Source organism: Aythya ferina (assembly GCF_964211825.1).
Source record: "Aythya ferina genome assembly, chromosome: 6".
Lineage (NCBI taxonomy): Eukaryota > Metazoa > Chordata > Aves > Anseriformes > Anatidae > Aythya > Aythya ferina.
The window spans coordinates 16,424,982-16,445,736 of record NC_140303.1 but is presented as its reverse complement, the minus strand read 5'-3'; the positions used below and the strand labels follow the sequence as shown (position 1 = coordinate 16,445,736).

At 45.2% G+C, this 20,755-nt stretch overlaps 1 protein-coding gene across 1 annotated transcript in view; it reads right to left on the bottom strand.

The window, feature by feature from the left end:
* Positions 1 to 20,755, bottom strand: part of LOC311439295 (uncharacterized protein) — a 35,447-nt gene that overhangs the window by 3,751 nt on the left and 10,941 nt on the right. Inside the window, exons 2-8 of the mRNA XM_084524810.1 lie at positions 9,653 to 9,796; positions 8,512 to 8,687; positions 8,192 to 8,254; positions 7,354 to 7,448; positions 5,601 to 5,869; positions 3,027 to 4,982; positions 1,752 to 1,878 (exon numbers count right to left, since the gene is read on the bottom strand). Of these exons, the coding sequence (XP_084380936.1) occupies positions 1,752 to 1,878; positions 3,027 to 4,982; positions 5,601 to 5,869; positions 7,354 to 7,448; positions 8,192 to 8,254; positions 8,512 to 8,687; positions 9,653 to 9,794 (2,828 nt within the window). The 5' untranslated portion in view covers positions 9,795 to 9,796. The remainder of the gene's footprint in view (positions 1 to 1,751; positions 1,879 to 3,026; positions 4,983 to 5,600; positions 5,870 to 7,353; positions 7,449 to 8,191; positions 8,255 to 8,511; positions 8,688 to 9,652; positions 9,797 to 20,755) is intronic.

Below are 20,755 nucleotides of genomic sequence, written 5' to 3'. Positions count from 1 at the left end.
CCATTATAACTAATTTCTCACATGAAATTCACACTGCAGTACTTTTCAGGGAAAAACACAGCATCACCTAGCCAGCACAGGCATTGTTTTAACAAAATCAATTTAACAGAAGACATCATTTTAGGAATTCAGTGCTTCTGAACAGTAGCTACTAGATAATGCAACAGTTTATTAGGGAAGAGATGCAGCTCCTTGCTCTGGTACTCATCCCTGCCAGAAGCAGCAAACATTACCCAACCTGCTCATGGGGTGCGGTGGTTACACACCAATGGCTAGCTAAGCTCCAACACACTGTTCTCTCACTCTCCTTCCTCAACAGAACAGAGGGAGGAAGTATGATGAAAAACTGTTCATAAGTAGAAATCAGGAGAGGGAAATCACTCACCAATTACTATCACAGGCAGAACAGATTCAGCCTAAGGGAAATTAATGTAATTTATTGCCTACTACTAACAGACTAGAGCAGTGAGAGCTAAAAGCAAACTAAAAAAGCCTTCCTCCCATCCATCCTCTTCCATCTCCTCTTCCTGAGCAGTGCAGGTGAATGGGGGGCTGTGGTCAGTCCTGAATGGTTCGTCTCCATCGCTCCTTCACGGTCACTGTCTGCCCCACTCCAACGTGGGGTTCCTCCCACAGGACACAGTCCTTCTTGAACTGGTCCTCTGGGGGCTTCCCACAGGCTACAGTTCTTCAAGAGCTGCTCCAATATGGGTCTGTAGCATGGGGTGCAGTCCTGCTGCTCCAGCATGGGTCACCCACAGGTGGCAACTCTTGCTCCTCTGTGAGCTCGCCTCCACAGGCTGCACTTCTGGCCCAGAGTCTACTGTGTGGGCTCTCTCCAAGGGCTGCAGTCTCCTGCAGGCCATATCCAACTGTTCCACCACGGGCTGCAGCATGGAGATCTGCTCTGGTGTGATACACCACAGGCTGCAGAGGGACAATCTGCTCTGCCAGGAGCCTCTCCACAGGGGAACTGCTGCTCCATGCCTGGAGCATCTCCTGCCCTCCTTCTTCACTGACCTTGGTGCCTGCAGGGCTGTTTTTCCTCTACGTTCTCACTCCTCGCTCCCAGCTGCTGTGCAGTATCTTTTTTCTGCTTTCTTAAATACACTCACAAGTGCAAGCAGCATTGCTTATTGGCTCAGCTCTGGCCAGCAGCAGGTCCCTTCTGAAGCCATCTGGAACTGGCTCTTATCTAACATGGGGCAGCTTCTGTACTGTTCTCACCGAGGACACCCTGTCAGCTCCCCTCCCCTACCAAAACCCTGCCACATACACTGAGTACATGGGGAGACATCCTCCTCAAAATCTTGCATTTCTTTCACTGAAATCTGATTAAAATTGAGGTATTACTTAATTGTTGTCTAGAACTTCAAATAGCACAGAACAGCAACAAGGAAAAGCAGGGCTTTCCCTTTATTCTCTTTATTTATCCTACATTTTAACCTCATGTTAATCCCTCACTAGCACTAGGCTACCACGTACAAAGTCTGCTAAGACAAGTTTTTGTTTGGTGAGGGAAATTGCTCTTTGGCAGCATGTTACCAGAAGCCTGCACATGCATCTATACTAGTGCAGAATTTCTGTTTAACCACACTGTGGCAGAAGGACTCACAGAAACATGAAGGGTAAGAGGGACTAAAGACAAAGAAAGCGACAGAGGATCCAGCCTTGGAGATCAAGTGTATGAAAGGAGAGCAAGGGTTTGCAGCATAAGAAAAGTCACAGGAAGGAATAGTTTAAGTCCTAACCTTGCGATTTTTGGCTCCTTGTAGCAGGTTGGTTCTCGTCTCCGCCTGATTAAGCGCCCTGACACTTCTTCCGAGCTGGGGAGGGACAGAGTCCTGGCATTGGTAAGGTCCTGCAGTGGTTTGGACTCTATAAAGAGAGACATGCACACGAGTTGATCATAGTGTTTCCAAATCAAAGTAATTTCTTAGAAAAACAGCTGCCAAACAGAGAATGTCTGCATTACCAGGTTCCTCTGAACACCACATAATCCTGAATCTAATCATGTCACCTCTAAACTCAGGAGGCCATTTTTGTCCCAAAATTCCAGAGGTGCTTCTCAAAATTCAGCTCATGGATCAAACTAGGTTACTCACTGAAAAATACTGCAAATACTACAGTCACTAATACCGCAAATATAATTGTGCCCAGCTGTAGCAGCCTCTCCTTGCAGAAATGGTAGTTGACAGCTCTAACGCCCCCCAGAAGTTTACACGTTGTAGAAATCAAGTTTAAAGCACCTCAACAACCTAGGAGACTTCCAGCAAGGCTTCCTGCAAAGCAGGACCATGCCAATGTTTACTGCAGCTTTCAAAATAAAGTTAGCCAAGAAGACAGAACAAACTTCCCCCCTTCTCCACAACCGCACATAACTGTTCACAGAACATGCAATAACAAGCTCCCGGAAAGAGTCAAAGTAACTACTGCTACCAGACATGGGATATACCTCCAAATCCTTTGGGAAACAAAATGGAAAAAAAAAAAAAATAATCCCCAATGGGGGAAGAAAAAAAAAAAAAAAAAAACTTATGTAGCTCCTGAAGAAGTTTCATTGATGTTGCCACTTAAAAGTATAAAGTCTGAACCCTTGCAGCATTAACCATTTGGGATGAAGAGCTGTTATTTTTAATTGCACAGTAATTAATTGCTGTGCCCCAGTAATGCCAACTCCAGTGGCCAGGGTTAGCATCAGGTTATGCCTTTCAACTGTTGAGCAGGTCAGTTTTTTAAATTGACAGGCATGCCCTGTAGATAACAAGCGTGGGAAAAAGAGACTTAGCGCATATGCTCTTAACCTCCCAGTACCTATGCATGAAAGACCACCAGAAGTTTCAACAGAAAAGCTGATAAACTACAAACAAATGCAGCCATGGAAGTGACTGACCAGCATAAGTAGAAGCATAAATTGCGTACTGAACATTGATCTTTAACTCCATAAACCATGAGAGTATAAGCACGATCTGCATCCTTTGATACTCGTCTACAAACACAGGTCCCTTCCCCAGCCCACCACCTACCACATTTCTCCAAAGATGAATTCTGAGAATGATCTTCAGAACTTGACCCATGCTGGTTTCTTTCCCCAGGTACTTCTCCATCCCTTTCTTTAAAAACCTGAGAGCACTCTGGCCAAAGAGAGGATTTCTCTGGGATTCTGTTGCCCTCAGTACTTAAGCTCTTGGAAACCAGTACATCTGTAAGGCCGGCTCTGAAATGTAAAGCTCCAGAGCAGATCACAGAAGAGGACTCAAGACTTTGTGAAGAGCCCGTAAGATTTTTTGTATGTGGTATCTCAGTGATCTGCTCCTCCAGGGAGACAACTGGCTCAGACAGCAGATCTGCCGTGCAGGAAAGTTTCCCCATCAGGACAGTTTGCTTTGATGCAAGTTCCACTGAACTTCCAGGGAGCACATTGGCACCATTGCTCTGTCTGGTGAGGAAATCCATCTTTGGAGGAGTAGGGGTGTTCCTGTTCCTCCGAGGCTTTGCTTTGGGATCAGCCCCTTTTTGCTGAGCATTTGTGCTGTCATCTTCAGCTTGCTCCTTTTCTTGAAGGTCCCCTGGTTCTTTTTTATTGTTCTGAGCAGCTATCATCTTCTGAAGTCTGGGAATTTTGCTAGCTTGGCTCCCAGAAATAGACGTAGAAGGTACAATTTCATTTCCTTCAGAATTTGTCTGGACACTAACCAAGTTTCCTGTAAGACCTGAAGGACAAACAACATAAGTCTTCCTGCTACATTTATCTAGTGAATTCTTCATGCACTCCTTAGCTACTTCTGGAACACCTATACAGGATCCAAAATTATCTTCATTTCTCTGATCGCTACAACCGCTTACCCTGACAGTCTTCCTCCTGCTTGTCTGGCTTCTTTTAGACTGTTTTTCAGCTTTGGCTTCAGGTATCTTCACATTGCTTACGAGAGTCTCCCCAGAGTCATTTATTTGCCTAATTACTATAGTTTTTCTGTTGGCTTTCTGTCTGATGCTCTTTGTGCTCACACTTGGTAAGTCCTGTAAAGCACGTGCATTTGAAGTCTCATTCCTCAGCAAAACTGAGTTTTGTAAAGTGGACTCATCTGAGGAAACTTTATGACTTGAGAAGGCATGAACTGGACTTTTTAATAAATCCTCCATGCTTTCAAACTCAAAGATAGCATCTTTCTTAACTTGTTGCGGTAAGTCAGCACTTCCAAGACTATTCAGTTGTGCTGGATTCACCACGTATGTTCTTCTGGGAACTCGGACTTCATCAGGACAATGGGAATGTTGCTCCACACTACAGCCTCTGTTCTTCCTCTCCAAAGACCCCACACAAGCCTTCTGCCTCATATCTGAGGCTTCTGACTCACTAGAACATGTTGCAACTTCTGACTGAAAAAGCTTCTTTGCATTTAGGGTACTCCCTTCATCTTGAGGTATATCAGGGCTATTTTCCACATTGTTTTTAACTTTTTTTTTTTTCTTTCCTGTGCTTGCCTTTTTAACAGTTTTTTTCTCACTAGTTTTACAGTTACCCTTACTTTTAACCTTTACAGGAATAAGCTTCAAGACTTTGCTATGGCTGGGATCCATTTCAACACCACACCCAGTTTCTTCAGCCTGTGGCTGATCACAGCAAGTCTCTTTACCCAAAGATTTTTTATTGGGACTAACAGTGGCTTGAGAAGATGAAACCGGGTAGCTGGGAGATTTCAGCTGTGCCTGTGTGTTGCTCTTGCTGGAGCTGCTGCTGTCCTTAGTCAAACTGCACGGGGTTGCCTCAGTAGAGCTGACATGTGGGAAGGTATCCTCACTAGAAGACAGAGTGCTTGTTGCAAACAGGGTGGAACGCTTTTTTCTCTGAGTAACATGCCCTTTTGAGAGACGATCACAAAATTGCTTCACCATCTCATCATCCTCATATGGAAGTGGCTGACTTTCCCAAGCAAGTGCTGGCGAATCATTGAGATTTTGTTGAGTGGTGCACAAGGACTCTGTTGGAAAGACAAAATTAATTCCTAAGACTGAGGAACATAGCAGGCAGAAGTCAGCTTTCTCAGTACCACTAGACACATGTCCTGCATACTACCAGGAAGCCCGAAGATAGAAAAGGCAGGGTTTTGTTCCACAGGGACTCCCCAAATTCACCATAGTAACAGAATTGCTCAGCTGACTTTGCTCAGAACACAAAGGCAACCTGAAGCAAAACCCCTTAAACAGCCCTAATATTTAGGGGTGCTCAGGATGTATATGAAAGTTATTCATATGGCAAAGCCACATGGAACAGGAGCTGTGCACCCAGTTATGTTCTGGGGAATAGCACCTTCAAGCACTTCCGAAAAATCTTATGTAAGCTCAGTCCCTATTATTTGGGAAAACTAATGAGTAGTCCTGAGATACTGCAAATGTCAGTCATTCCCACTGAGACATCCCATTCTGGGATACCCAGAGCTCTGGTAGTATCAGTGTCACTGGAGCACATAGATCCTAACTGTAATTAGAAGCTACCAGGGCAATAGTTAGGAGTGAAGAGGAGCTATGGTACTACACTCATACACAACATCTACACACATACCAAATCACACCACAACAACCACAGAAGATGCACATACCTCCAGAGAGAGAAGAGCCAAGGAAAACCTCTTGTGCTTCCATTGCTTCACTCTGCTTATTCCTATTTTCTTCCTGGTGGGACTGAGGCTTCTTAGCAAGCTTTGATGGCAAAGCATCTTTGGAGACAACAGGCACAATTTCCTGAGGCTTATCAGAAGCAGATCTCCGAAGACTGACCAAGGACTTCCGTACAGCTGTGGAGCTGCCACCTTGCTGTCCCTCATCACGTGGCTTTGAAACAGGCACCCTCAGTGACATCAGCTCACCACTGGTCAGAAAAAACAGCAGTAGAGCATGTTTCATACCTGCAACAGGCCTCAGAAGCCAAAAGAACAGGGAGGCAATGGAGTGACCATCCCTGGGGGTGTTTAAGGAAAGACTGGATGTGGTGCTTAGGAACATGGTTTAGTGGGGTGACAGTGGTGGTAGGACCAGATGATATTGGAGGTCTTTTCCAGCCTTAATGATCTATGATCTACTGTCTGTGAAGCTACACAGAACATGGGCTGGGGAAGAAAACTTTTTTCTCTGTGGCTGGTGAAAACTATCTGAAAGTCATGTGTTGCAGTGGGTTTATGTGGCAAGGTTTTAGTAGTAGGGGGCTGCAAGGGTGGCCTTTCTGAGAATCCAGAAGCTGCCCCATGTTGAATAAGGGCCAGTTTCAGACAGCTCCAAACAGACCCACCACTGTCCGGAGCCAAGCCACTAAGCAATGTTGTTTGGACCTCTGTGAGAACATATTTAAGAAAGGGAAAAAAACTGCTGCACATCAGCAGCTGGCAGAGAGGAGTGAGAACCAGCCCTGCAGATCCCAAGTCAGTGCAGCAGGAGGTGCTCCAGGCACACAGCAGCAGTTCCCCTGCAGCCTGTGGAGAGGCCCCTGGTGGAGCAGGCTGTCCCCCTGCAGCCCATTGGTCCCACATGGCGCAGATCTCCATGATGCAGCCTGTGGAAGAGCCCCCGGTGTAGCAGGTGGAGGTGGCCTGAAGGAGGCTGTGGCCCATGGAGAGCCCCCGCAGGAGCAGGGGGCTGGGGAGAGCTGCCACCCACCTGTGGGGGACCCGTGCTGGAGCAGTTTGCTCCTGGGGGATGGATGGACCCCGTGGTACAGAGCTGTGTGGTAGCGGTTCTTGAAGAGCTGCTGCCTGTGGGAAGCCCCTGCAGGATGCGTTCAGGCAGGACAGCATCCTGTGGGAGGGACTGTGAAGGAGCAGCAGAGGCGAAGTGCTATGGACTGACCACAGACCCCATTCCCCTGTGCCGCTTGGGGCAGAGGAGGTGGAAGATGGTGGATAGAGGAAAGAGTTCTTGGTTTGTTTTCTTTGTTTCTCCCTTCTCTAGCTTTTTAGTAATAGGCAATAAATTTTATTAGTCTCCCTATGCTGAGTCTGTTTTGCCCATAACAATACATTGTCAAGTGATCTCCCCATCCTTATCTCAACCCTTGAGCCCTTTTCATCATCATTTTCTCCCCCTTTCCCTTTGACGAGGGGGAGTGAGAGCATTGTGGTAGAGCTCAACTGCCCAGTTGGTTAAAACCACCACATGTGTTTTCAAACACAGGAGGGAGAAGGGTAAATTCATACAAAGACTTGGCACTAAGGCAAGTAAGACAAAAAATGACAGCAGAAAGACACAGGGTAAAGGAAAGTACCAAACTGGTTTTCTAAAGAAGGCATCTTATGGGAAAGAGACAACTGGGCACACACACAAAACACAAGGAATTCGAGAATCTGACATTTTAAGGCCCACCTCACAAAATGACCATCTGCACTAATGTCAAACCAACTATCTTCAGTTATGCTGCTCTTCCGGCCATGGGACAGGGACGAAGGACTTGTATGGAACTGTAGAACAGAGAAATACAAGGTTGGTTTAGACCTCTTGCAATCACCTGTGCAGCCCCTTGCACAGAGACAGCAGCAACTCAGTTTCACCCAGAAAACTGTCAAATATACCAATTACCCTCTTCAGTTTAAAACTGCACAACCAGAGATCCCATCCTCCCGCTCCAATGTTTCAAAAAAACGGAGTCTTTTGCAGAAGGCTGCTTGTCCAGCTTCCAGGAGGATATTTGCAGGCACAGGCCTTGGCTCATACAGCTATTTGCTGGTTTACAGAAGTCATTTACTACAAGTTATGCTCAATGAATTGCAGCAGAGTCAGATTCTGCCTCCACAGGTTTAAGAATATACTTTAGGTAGTTCAGATAATCTGAGACTAGGAAGAAGGTTTCCCCAAACACCCCAAATGACATACCGTATGTGAAATGTCTTGTTCCCTATTCCAAGTCACCATGGCAACAGACAGGACCAGCATGCAAAAAAACACAACCTGGCCTAAGCAGAAGTCGCCTGGTCAATACAGCCAATGACCCAGAGGAAGACAGCTTATAACCGTAGCCTCTGCTGTGGAAGTTACCCAAGATCCAACCCTAAAAATCATTAGCACCAACCTTAAAATGAGAATGCAGCCAGCAAGCAAGCCAAGAAAAACAGAAGAAACATCAAACACTTGAAGGGACACAACGCAAGAGAAACACAGCCTCATTTCTAGTACAACCAATGCATTCGTATCTCCTATGGTTTACCTCAGACAGACGAGCCATCTTAACTGCAGCCACAAGGTTTTCAAGTTCTTTCATGGTGTTACTCTATATTGAGGTAATAAAGAGAGAAGCAGTAAGTGCATTAAATCTAAATATATGTTCCAACAACGACAAAGGTAGCCAGAAAAAAAAGTTCAGCCCTTCTAAGAACACAGCTTAGAAGAAACAATAAATACTAATATGGGCACTTGTTTCAGATGCAGAAGATACAGTCAGTGACAGCTCACACACCTCTCCCAAGACTGAGGTACTAGTGCTGCCCACCACCCCTCTCAATGAGGGCCCCTCTGTCAGTGCCATACCAGTAAGAAGAGCTTGTGCCGCAGCATGGCATTCTGGAAGTGGCAGTGCTCCACCTCCTTCTGCAAGCTGATCTTCTCCTGGATAAGCCTCTGTGCATTGGCTTTCTCCGCATTGAGGGCCAGTGCCAGTGCTTTATTGTTGTGCTTTAGGGAAACTTTAATAGTGGAGGAGTTATCTGTAAGCAATAGATAAGTACACAAAGAATCAACATTCAGGTCACATCCATGCCTTCCCCTTCCCAGATGAGCTTCCCCTCAGGCTCAGATCTCTACAACTCAGTAGTCCTCCACACAGTCAGTGGTATAGTTCCTTCCCATACAGAGGTAACTACCAAATTCTCCAGACAGCAGCAGAGAAACTTTCCATAATAACCTTCCACACTTCAGACACTGACACCTTCTGCTGTCCCAGAGGGTCATGCTCAGTCAGCAAGCTACTACCTCAGTTCTTAATAAATGATGGTATGGTTCAGGAGCTGAGTACAGACAGACATCCTTCTGGTTGAGGAAGTCAGCTATAGCTCTGTCCTCATCTCCATCCAAAAAGGAGAAAAACCTGCCTTCCTCTACAGCATCATTTGAGCAGATTTAAAACCTTATTTCCCAATTTCAAAATAAATAAATAGAAGTAACAATAACATCTAACTTTTTCAAGGTAATCCATATAACCCTATGCATTACTTCATCAGTATCCTCCCCCCCCCCAAAAAAAAAAAAAAAAAAAAAAAACAGAAATTACAGTTGAGCTAGCTTCTGCAATAGATTACATAAATATCAAAATACTTTTTACACTCACTTCTGGTGTTTGGACCCCCAGCATGGATCCTGAGGACTCAGCCACACAAGCAGAGTTACCTAATGCCATCAGAAACGCTACTACAGCGGCCTGCAACAGCCCCAGCTGCTGTTTGAAAGCAGCATGATCCCTCCACAGCTTGTTACACTTGTCACATTCACCTCAGGCACCTTCAGGCACCTCAGTGCACTCTGCGCTGCCGGGTACTGAATTCCCCAGGCAGCCGGAGGCCGAGAAGCCGTTGTTAGCTCTCAGCTCCGGGTAAGAGGCTGCCTCCCCTCCCCAGGCCAGAGGCGCAGGTCAAACCTGCCCCTCCACGCGTGCTGCAAGGCGAGCTGTACTCACTCAGGATTTTCGTTTTGATTTTCGACGCGAGCGATGCGTTCAGCTTCGCGGTTCTCAAGACGCCGTTTCTCTTCTCCCGCATCCGCTCCCTCACGCCGCTCAGGCTGAAGGAGAGCGCCTCGGACACCTCCTGCGATGCCATGGCTGGAGGGAGCCACACGCAGCAGGCTCAGCACCCGCAGCGAGCGCTCCCCAGCGAAGCCCTCCGCTCCTCCCGGCGAGAGCCGCCTCCCCGGCCCCTCCTGACCCGCAGGGAGGTCACGGCCACAGGCACGGCAGCCGCGAGAGCCCCCCGAGCCCTCCGCCTGGGGAGCTGTGAAGGATGGCCCCGAGCACCAGCGGCCCCGCCGCCCGCAGATTTTTGAACGCAAACAGGGCGGCGGCAGCCCGCCCCTCGCCCCGCCCCGCCAAATGGCGGCCGCCTCCCTCCGCCCACCGGCACCGTGACGGGGCGTCAACGGCTGCGGGTGCCCGGCCTCGGTCCGCGTTCTGGCGGCGAGCGGGGCTGCGGCGTGCAGAGAGAGCCCGCGGTGCCCGTGCTGCGGGGCTAGGCTCCGGCAGGCCGCGCCGCCATGTTAGGGGCAGCCAGGGGACCCGCCTGCCACCTCAGCGCCGCCGATAGCGGCGGGCAGCGCGCCTCAGGCGCTGCTCCTGCGGCTGCTGCCGGCAGCCGGCCACAAGCACACAGAGCTGAAACGCTCCAAAAAACGCTTCAGAGAAGCCGGAAAAATCTGTCTAAAGCACAAACCCCAAAGTTAGGGCTTGGGCAGCTGCAGAACTCGGCACCAGGGCCCTAGCTTGCAACTTTCTCCTGAAGAAAAATTAAAAATAATAATAACTAAAAAAAGACATTATATAGCCCTTTAAAAGGTTGATAGCCCACACCTGACAGTGTTTAAGAGACATTTGGCCACTGCCCTCATTTATATGTTTTAACTTTCGGTTTGCCCTGGAGAGGTCAGGCAGTTGGACTCAATGATCTTCAAAGGTCCCTTCCAACTGTTACCATAGATGTCAGTCAGAGAAGCTCTCTGAGACTCACTTTGGAGTTGCAGAAAGCAGGCATTCTTTAACTGTGGTGCTGGACATGCAGGGGATCAGATCCTCCACATAGCGTGTGTACAGAGTTGTCCAAACTATGGAGGTTATATACAATCAAATATTCATCAGATTTTTGTGAAATAGTTAACATATTCACACTATTTCCCATAGCTCATTAAACTATGTAAATGCCTCTGACACCTGCATTTGTATCCACCAGTGGTCTTTTGGGGGTCTCTGGTGTCATCGGTAGTCTTCCTCACTGTGTTCACTGGTTGAACCCAGTTCCTGTGCATGCTCAGGCTCTGTTCTTTCTTATCACACTGTTTCAGCTTCGGCATGCGTATTGAGCTTAGTCGGTTACACATCCAAGGACATACACATAGCATGACTTCCTCACCTAATCTTCTTCTGACACATCCTCCAGGCCTGGATCATCTTGCCCTCACTTTAACATACAAGTCTGTATTTTCTTACAGATGAAGTTGGTTATGTAACACAAAGTTTCCAAACTTCCTTCTAGCTAACTAAACATAGTGAAGTTTGACCTATCTGCAAATAAAGCACGTCAAATCTGATTCTTGTTCTATCAAGGAAGAGACCATTTGTCCTTTCAGCTCAGTATCAAAACCAAACTGTTCTATAAGAAATTTTTCTTTCACAGTAATTTACATTTTAGTCCAAATTTGTGCATAACTTTCCAAGCACCTTTAAGTTTATCTTCAAGAAGTTGGCATTGCATATGAAGATGTTAAACATTTTAAGGGAATGTCATAAAGCAAAGCATCCAAAATAGTCTGAAGAACAGCAGCTTACAGAGGTGCAGAGGTGATTTGCTATACAAATAAGACTGGTAAAAATGCTTTCTGCCTGCTGCCATGTCTGGCTGGAAGTGCCAAATGGGAATGGCAGCTCTTTGCAGGAGTCCTAAATCCTACCCCTACTACTATTTTATGTGGTATTTGTTAATGTATTAGCTGATGCTAATATATTACCCTGTGCAAGACATGCCCTGCATCCTTTGGAAGGACAACGGCAGAACAGAGTAGGTTATGTTGGGATTTCCTGGCTGTTAGAGTTCTTCCTAACACTGTAAGCAAAAACATAACATTGATGAAAGAGCAACTAGCAGGATCCATGCCATATACCATTGGTACTGTTTTAGTTTTTCACTGTTCCATAACCCTGCCTCTACTGATAGCTTCTTTTACAAGCAGTTAGATCCATCAGAAAAAGCAGTGAATGGTCTCAGCCTCTCTTGTCAGCAAGTCATCTATGTTTCCAACTAGCCACTCAACAGTGAAACTCAATTCCTAAAAGCATAAAAGGATCATTTAACTTGAGGCTGATAGCTCAACCTCAGGGTGCAGTTTTAACCTCTTTTCTGTGGGTGGTTTTTATTTTTTTCCATTTTAATTTCTCTCAGCTCAGCGGTATTGTTTCTAAGAAACAAGAGAAAACTACAGTCCTGCATGAAGCCATAGCTCAATTTCCCTTGCACATGCACTCAGTGACAGAGGCAAGAAAGGAACAGCCACATCAAGAGGGAAATGCATCTCTTATTTATCTGAAGTCAGAGAAGCTCCAAACCCAGATCCTGAAGCCTATTACAAGAGCTGATACAGGCAGTGCCTAATTTCTTGTGTGCATGTGAAAGAGAATATGGGAATAATATTCAGTAACAGTGAGCTTATGAGGCACATCATTAGTTTGTGTATTATGGAACAGAAGTAAAGCGTGCACTTTGAGTTTACAATTAATTGGTGGGTCAAGTGTGCACTGCTCTTTTTGCTACGTCCTGTCAGGCCAGCTGTTCACTCATCTCTTCCAATCTATCCTATTCCCAGTCCATTCAGTGATATACAGCTAACTACCTACCTTTGTACCCCATAGATCTGATAATACACAGTAAGGAAGGCAAGCCGTGTGCTAAACAACTCAGAATTGGCAGCAGGTTAATACATTGCATTATGCAAAAGAACATACATCACTGTGATGGGGATGCAAGCAACCTGCTAGCTGACACTCAAGATAGATGGCCCTATTAAATGGGCCTACCCTGCCTATTTGCCATTACCAAACTCCTTACCCTCTCTTTCAGCACTGTGAACATTGTCTTCTCTTCCTTGATTAGGTTTTCTCCCAGTTTCTATTGCAATCCTGCCTGGAAATTGATTTTGGCCAGATTTTTGAAGTTAGCCTCCAAGTGTCCCATACTCTTTATCTCTAATTCAAGTTTTTTCACTGATAAAAGCACTTGGCAGGATGCACTTTTTCTCTCTCCTAGTTCTCATTGGGCCACTTATGTTACAGTGACAGCCAGAGTATCTCCAGACATGGAAAGAAAATGCCTAAAGAACGAGATTGAAGAACTCTTGTAAGTTGTAACTGCCCACAACTTCCTGCACTGCATTTCAGATAGACTTGTTTTCATTGCAAAGAATTGTAAGACTTAGCTAGACAATAGCTGTAAATCCTTTGTCTTCTTTTGCTGAAAAGCACCAACAGATGTCATCTGAGATGTATGACAAGAGGAGATGGCTTTAATTTGTGCCAGGGGAGACTTATGTTGGATATCAGGAAAAAAAGCTTCACCAAAAAGGTTGTAAAGTATCAGAACAGGCTGCCCAGGGAAGTAGTTGAGTCGCCATCCCTACAGGTCTTCAAAAAACGTTTCCTCTACTTCATGTGAGTACCGTACCCATCCTCCCTAGGACTCCTTGCATGGATCAGTAGTACTCAGTCTGAAATAATGTTGCTGAATCAGGCCCTCTAAAAGGGAGATAATCAAGCATCAGTGAAGCATCTTTCAGTCTTCTGCCTGTACAGTGAACTTCTTAGAGCCCCCAGACTTCTCTAATAGTTGATTTATATTTTTATTTCTTCATATATTTTGGAGCTTTTTGGTAATACAACAACATGGTTGGAGGGAAGCTAAGATTAGCAGTAGCAATACATCAAAATTAACAGCTTTTCAAAGCAGTAGGGGTCTGTGAGGAATCCTGCAGAAGGTCCCTAGTACTGACTTACAGCAAATTTAGTCCCAGTTTTGCACTAGAGCTCTGGTGTCATCCTACATTTCTCAAGCACTGGATTACTTAGAACCAGTTGTAATTCAAAGATGTTTTCTTGCTTTAAGGGGAGATTATGTTGGCATCAAACTATGAGAAAATGGATTTGATCCAAGTGGACAAAGGCAGCCCACTTCTTTAGGTAAGATGGTAATAACCAGACTTCCTATTTCCTATCCTATTCCCTTTAACTGCAGGGCTACTGATAACTCTGAAGGATGTAGGAAAAGGTTATTAACTGTATTACTCTGACAATGATCAGTAAAAGCTAATTACAGAGATGAGCTTCTAAAGAGATTGAGCTTCTGTGGCTTTGGCATAATACTTTATAGAAGAGCAGTCCTACCAGTGTACTCTAATTAATGCTAATTAGAAGTGGGAAAGGAAGACAGGTCCAAGGAGATATAGCTTGCTTTACAAGTACCATGTCTGTGTTCAGAACAAGTCTCTCTAGATATAAATCTTGTCATACTTTTACAATCTCTAGTCAATCACCCCTTAAAAATAGCGTACTATAAACTTTTATGAATAACTCAAGTCAAAAATATTCTGTATGGCCCAGCCGTTAACAAAAGAGAATTTCTGCTGGAATATGTAGGATTCCTTTTCAGGAACAGTTCATTAAGCAACAATTAAACTGCTGTGGAATTGTAATCAGACCGTAATAGACGTTGCACATGAAATTTGGGAGTTTCTGGTACACAAGGTCTTGCTTGGCTTTAATATTAATGATGGACTGCCACCTGGCGTCCAGAAAGGGCTACAGCTACACTCTAGCTCCCGATTGAATGCAGCAGAACAGCCGAGGCCATAACCTTTGTTGAATTTTCTCATGGCAAGGACTGGAAGTGCCACCAGATGCCACTTGGGGGCATTTCACAGCCTATTTATTGAGATGAGGAATTTTCCGCCCAGCTCCTGGGTGAAGCTGATGCATCAGCTCTCCCTCCTTTTTCTGTGAGCATTACACTAGATATTTTTGCTGTCGTGGTCACCATGGGCCAGAACCTTTCTCTGTAGTCATTTCTATTTTTAGAGGTCACCCTAGTAAGTGCACACCACACACTGCAGAGGAGTGACATTTTCTTGTAAGTTTTCCAGCTACTCATGCTGTTTCCCATGGTAGTTTTTCCCTCCCCTCTTTGATTTATATTCTGGTATTATGCAAACAGAGACAAAGAACAGAAGTAGTTTCTGCTCATGTGGCGTTACTGTGCACTTGCCTAAATCCCACCCGTTGTGGACTCGGGGATACTTCCTTGATGGTCATGAGGTAGCAAAGTTACAAAGTTTTCTCAAGATGAACATAATCCCTTGTTATCAGGATCTCCGGTTCCTATTTCAGCCAAAAATTAAGTGACATGGTAAGTATGGGCTTAAATTCATTCCTATGCTGAGAACAGAACTGAAATTTTTGCTGAATTTGGAGACTAAGGGTAGTTCATTTTCCAAAGCCCTAATTAGTTTAGGTGGTTAAATCTACTGTTTTCATTAACAGCAACTCTTGGAAGACAACTTACGCATCCTTAAGAGTTCAAAAGCCAAGGAACTGGAATGCAGCCATCTCAGAATTCTGTTTGTTCATCTCAGATCATCTTCCCCCACATTTCCCATCAAAACGAAGTACTGGAGATTCCTATTATCCCCCATCACTTCTGGAGCCTTGACTTAGGTCTCCTCAGAAAAATCCAGCACCAGCTTTACTTAGATGCATAGATACTTATGGAGTTTAAGTCACATCCAAGTGGGATTTAGGATCCAGAAGATTTCTGATTCATGCACAGGCACATCCTAGCCTGAGGAAGACATGATGATAGCTCTAAAAACTGCCTGCTGCTTCTCGGAGTTTCTCATCCCACTGTCCAGACATTTCAGCAGCTCAGCTGTTCATGTGGCAGCTGCCACCAGGATATTACAGTAGACCACAATCCCTGTGCTATTCCAGTACAGACAGGGCTATAAACTGCAGCAGTTCATCTACTGTGTGGACAACTGAGATGCTTGTGCAGCAGGGCTGGGCACTTCAAGAAGCTGGGTGGGCCAAGCGGTCAGACCAGATGCTACCAGCAGAGCTGTCCTCTTCTGTCCATCAGGGCTCTGAAGCAGTTGTCTCACTTTCAGCTGACCACAAGCAGACTGCACCCGTGTGGCTTGGCACAGAGTTTCTGCAGAATACTCATCTGTGAGTTGTCCTTCCAGGTCCACTGGATTCAACCTTTCAAGCCCTCCCTGCATCCATTTGCCATGCTGACTGCCCCCAAAGCTGCAGAGTACACCTGGAGGCACACTGAGTACATTTCACCCCAACTCCCAGGAGGCCAGGGCAGGGCAACATGGGGCAGCTGCACCTGGCCCAGCAGTGCCACCAAGTCGGGGCCTGCTGAGCTCCAGCAGCTGCACATGGAAATGAAAGAATAAATCTTGGTCTGTGCCTGTTCTTTTGGGTGTGGGGAAAGTACAGGCATTTTTCCCCTTGTAACTTAGAAATAACATCTGGCTCGGGCTCCTGAAGTTTGTGACAATTGCAAGAGGAATATTTTCCTCAACTTCAGGTAAACAATAAGATTGTAGGCCAGGTCTTCATATCTCACAATCACATTTGTTCTTAAGCTTGGACTAAGATCAGGACATTTGCATAGGTCAGTTATGCTACTGGCCAGTGAAAGAGCTACTTCTCATCTCCACTGCTTCTCCTGATGTGACAGAAGTGAGAGAAACTCCAGGGCCATTAGGGTATTTGAAGTGGAACTCTTCACCTCCAACCACGTATCACAACTGATCCCACAGAATAAGTCTGTAAACCACCCTGGGGGCACTCTATAAGCCCAAGATGATGCAAGGCTCTTTCTCCCAAGGGATTAAGTACCAGATAACAGCAGCAAATCAAAGAACTGACCCTCATGCAGTACAGAGGGCTAAAAAGGACAGCAAGCAACCAAACCCACTGACCAGAAGAAAACAACAGGTTGACAAAGTACATGAGGAGAAACGAACAAGTCAGCACAGCAGTTTTGCAACAGCAGGGCTGGATTTATGGAGCTGAATAAGGGGGCTCCCCCCAGCCCCAACTTCAATGTGCACCACATGTCACACAGCAGGAGGGAAGCTGATCTGCCACACAGCCCCCATCTCTCCTAATGGATTCAGCCCCACATGCTGTGCTTTCATTTATTAACATTTGCATCCTGCAGCGAGCTACAGAAGCAGAACAAGGAGTCTCTCCAGAGAAGCCTGGACCAGACTTGAAAGCAAAGAATGAAAAGAAAGCAAATATGCAACAAAGACCCAGACTTCATGTACCTCACTCAGCTCTAAGTGAACAAGTGAACTAATTAATGTCTTTAATTTGGCTTTGGTAATGCACTTGTGTTTTTAAGATCTTACTCACCATTCCTTCCTTCCCACTCCTCATGTACCCAAGACTCACATTTCCTTCTCTTCCCATAGCTCCCTTTCTCCTGCTTCTCTGTGTTGGAAGCTTACATTTTCCCAGTACATTCCTACTGCTTCTCAACCCACCATGCTATTTTTACAGAGCCAAAGAGAGGATGCAGCACTTCAGAGGCAAGAATTACACATTTTCCCCTTCCTACAGGGCTGTGCAACTCCCACTCATGATCCAGAGCGGGACAGGAATAAGCATCCCTGCATGTGACATAGGGGTTGTACCTATTAGGGTGATCCCATTTTCTCCAGTTATCCCCTTTGACCATCCTTTCTTATTTTCTTAAGGGACTCAGATACAAAAAAAGCTCCCTTCTGCAGTGCCATTGCAGCACTGAAGCCCATCTTCCATTCTCTTTGTAGGTCTCTAATGGTTTAGCTTAGTTACATCCATGCTGTGCAGCCCATAACACTCCTTGAACACTCCCCTTTTCCTAGATGGACTGTCACAACTATCATCCTTGTACTACCTCCACCTTGGGATAAGATTTGGGTGCCCATCATTTCCTCTCCATATCCCTCCCTTCCTCTGACTGGAAGCCTGGGCACATGGCTTTCAGGGCTCTGTAGGGCAGTATTGAAGTGTTAAACACACCACTGCTGAGAGGTGCATTTAACACTCACTGCGGGATAGAGAGACTCCATAAGAGCTTTTTATATATAAGAATGACAGAATTAAAGACTCCCTGCTACTTCTAGCCAGGTGATAGCCATCCAAAGTAGGGTCACATACTGTACAACTGCATTAACCCATAGCTTAGAGATGGTCCTATATCCTAATGCAGAAATACTAAAAAATAAATCAATAGACACTTGGAAAGCAAAACCATTTTTATTCTTATGCCTGTTGGTCCTCAGACACTGAGTCTATTTACAGACATGCCAGGAGACAGCACTGCACGAGAAAACCTGGCAATAGTTACACTGAATCAGAGATTCCAAGGGTCTTTTAGAAGTTCTCAGACTCAAAGCTTGATCTCAACTCATCAGGTGCAGTTCTTTTTTAAAAGAAAAAAGAATGTATCACAAGTTTCCTTTTGAGATCAATCTAAAGTAGTTGCTGTAAACACTACTCATCTCAATTCTGAACTGCCCATGAAGACTTCAGTATACATGGTACATTCAGAAACTACAAATTGACTAGTAAGTTTCCATGCTGACATTGATGGGGCTTCTCAGCCATAGCACGCCTCTCTCCATTTCCCCTTCAAGCCATCTGAATCAAAATTCAAGGCCTATGAGACTCAGACCAGGGGGCTAAAATAGACTTCAGATCATCAACAATAGTCCTCCCTAAAACAGGAAGCCAGCAAGTATTGACCCATGAATTTTTACAGCATTGGCTGTTTTGGCCTGGCTGATTCACCACCCTGCAGGAAGCAGGATTGCAGAACTCACGGTCCAGTCCCATCTAGCAGCTTCTGCCTCTTCATGGCCCACATTCACTGCCAGGACAGGCCTGCCCTGTCACACTCAGCACAGGCACTCAGGGCATCCATCAGCTTCTAAACAGACTCCTGTTTTGCCTGCAAACAAGGTCAGTAGAGCAGTAGGCAGCAGCTAGTGCCAGGACCTGAGCAAAATTAATCCCAACTCAAACAGCACCAGTCTGATCCCTTGAAAGGCAAAAACTGTGCTTTGAAATGAGGTCAATACAAGATGGGAGGGGTATTGCTGGGGGTACTGCTGTGAGCACAGGAGTAGCAGAACAATGGAAGGGGGGTGGGTTAAGATTAAACAGCTAGAGAGAGAGCTTAACATCTCGTGACTGATTTCTGTTCACTGACCTGCAATAAACAGCAAGACTTTAACAAATAAATAGGTCATTAGCTGTTTTGTTACAACACTGTCTTTGCTATTAGATTACCGCCATGGTCTTCATTTTTCAATGGCTAATGTTTCCTGCTTGTTACAGAGAAGCCTGATGGAGTTTGGAGGAAGCAACAGGATAACCAAGATAATCAGTAGCACAGGACTATGCACCTTCAAAAGACAGACAGCAACAAGAAAAAGCACTGGAGTCAAAGCAATGAGAGATTGAGGTTTACTCCATCTGTCCACAACAGTGTTGTGGTAAGTGATGCTGGCTCCACAAGAGGAGTTACACTTGAAAAATTCCACTTTTCTGCTGTGGTTTCCATAGTTAACCATGGCCAGAGGTGCTCAAAATAAGAATTAGCCCACACCAGCTCCAAGAAAGAACTTGTTTGTAGCAAAGTAGAGTCAGTTTCTACAGACAGTCACCAGGTTAGATGTCATGAAAGTGATCTGCAAGTTGCTTGCACATTGCCAGTGCTAAACATGCAGTCAGTTTACATGAAGCAAGTATGTGCCATGGCTGCCAAAGTCAGCTGTGGCCAGACTTTGTGGCTTTCCACGGGGACCTGCATTAACATTCATTGCTCAAACAACTCTTATGCGCAATCCATGCAGCAATAAATATGAATGATGTACAGGAACAGTTACAGTCTATCCACCAGTTTGCCACGCACAAGGGATTACACTTTGAAATAATTAAGTGTTGCTTCAAACCACCAAGCCAACTTTGCACTACTTTTTTTGTATTGGTTATTTCTTGCATGCTCATACTGCCCATTGCCAATTCAGCAATCCAGACTGAACACACAATAAAAAAAATCAAGCTCAGTAACAGTAACAATATACCAAATCAAGTACCAGAACAGTCAAGCAACCACCACAAGGCAATGAGCAAAGGAAATCCAAGAGGATGAAGGCACAATGTCTGAGGCAACCCAGAAAGCTCAAAAGAATAGGGCTGAATATACTAAGAAGGACATCTAACCTCATTGGAACTGAGGAGTGCACATTATACCCTATTATTTAATAGGGATAAAGTTAAAAACAACAGCAATTAAGTGGTATATAATGGAAGGATATGAGGGGCAAAGTTCACTTAGAACTGGGCAGATGCTGACTTTCATACCTTGTTTCATTGATGAACTTGAGATTCAGGCCCAAACTCATGTTATGGGATTCATAACTGAATCCTTAATAGGAGCTGAGAGGAAACAACCTCAGTATGAGCCTATGCCAAGACTAAGATGGCATTCCCCCCACCCCAGAAGATACCTCTTCCCTTCTTTACCACAGCACTGAAAGCCCTTTTCTTTGGCCTGAAACCCTGTAAGCAAAGCTGTACTCTAGGTCTCCCAAACCTTCTGCATCCACAAATGCTCATTTGTTCCATTGGAGGTGGAGACTACATACTTGCAAACAGAGCTCTTAAATTAGATCTACAAAGGTGCATGCCAAGTTAGCTGACAAATCATGTTGACAAGGTCTTTACATGCTTGAATGAGTTTTCCCAAACATGTAAGATCATAACTCTGTTTTTGGAGTATAGTAGTTTTCTTTTGATCTTAAGTCTCACCTAGTGGGGTTACAAAACATTTATATAACCAGCTTTGCATATTCTGTGGTGTAGCCCATTTTTAAAGAGCCTAAGATCTAGGTTCAAGAAACTGATAACCATAGAACTAGTCAAGGTTTGATCCAGTCCCACATCAAACAAACAGGAAAAAAACGA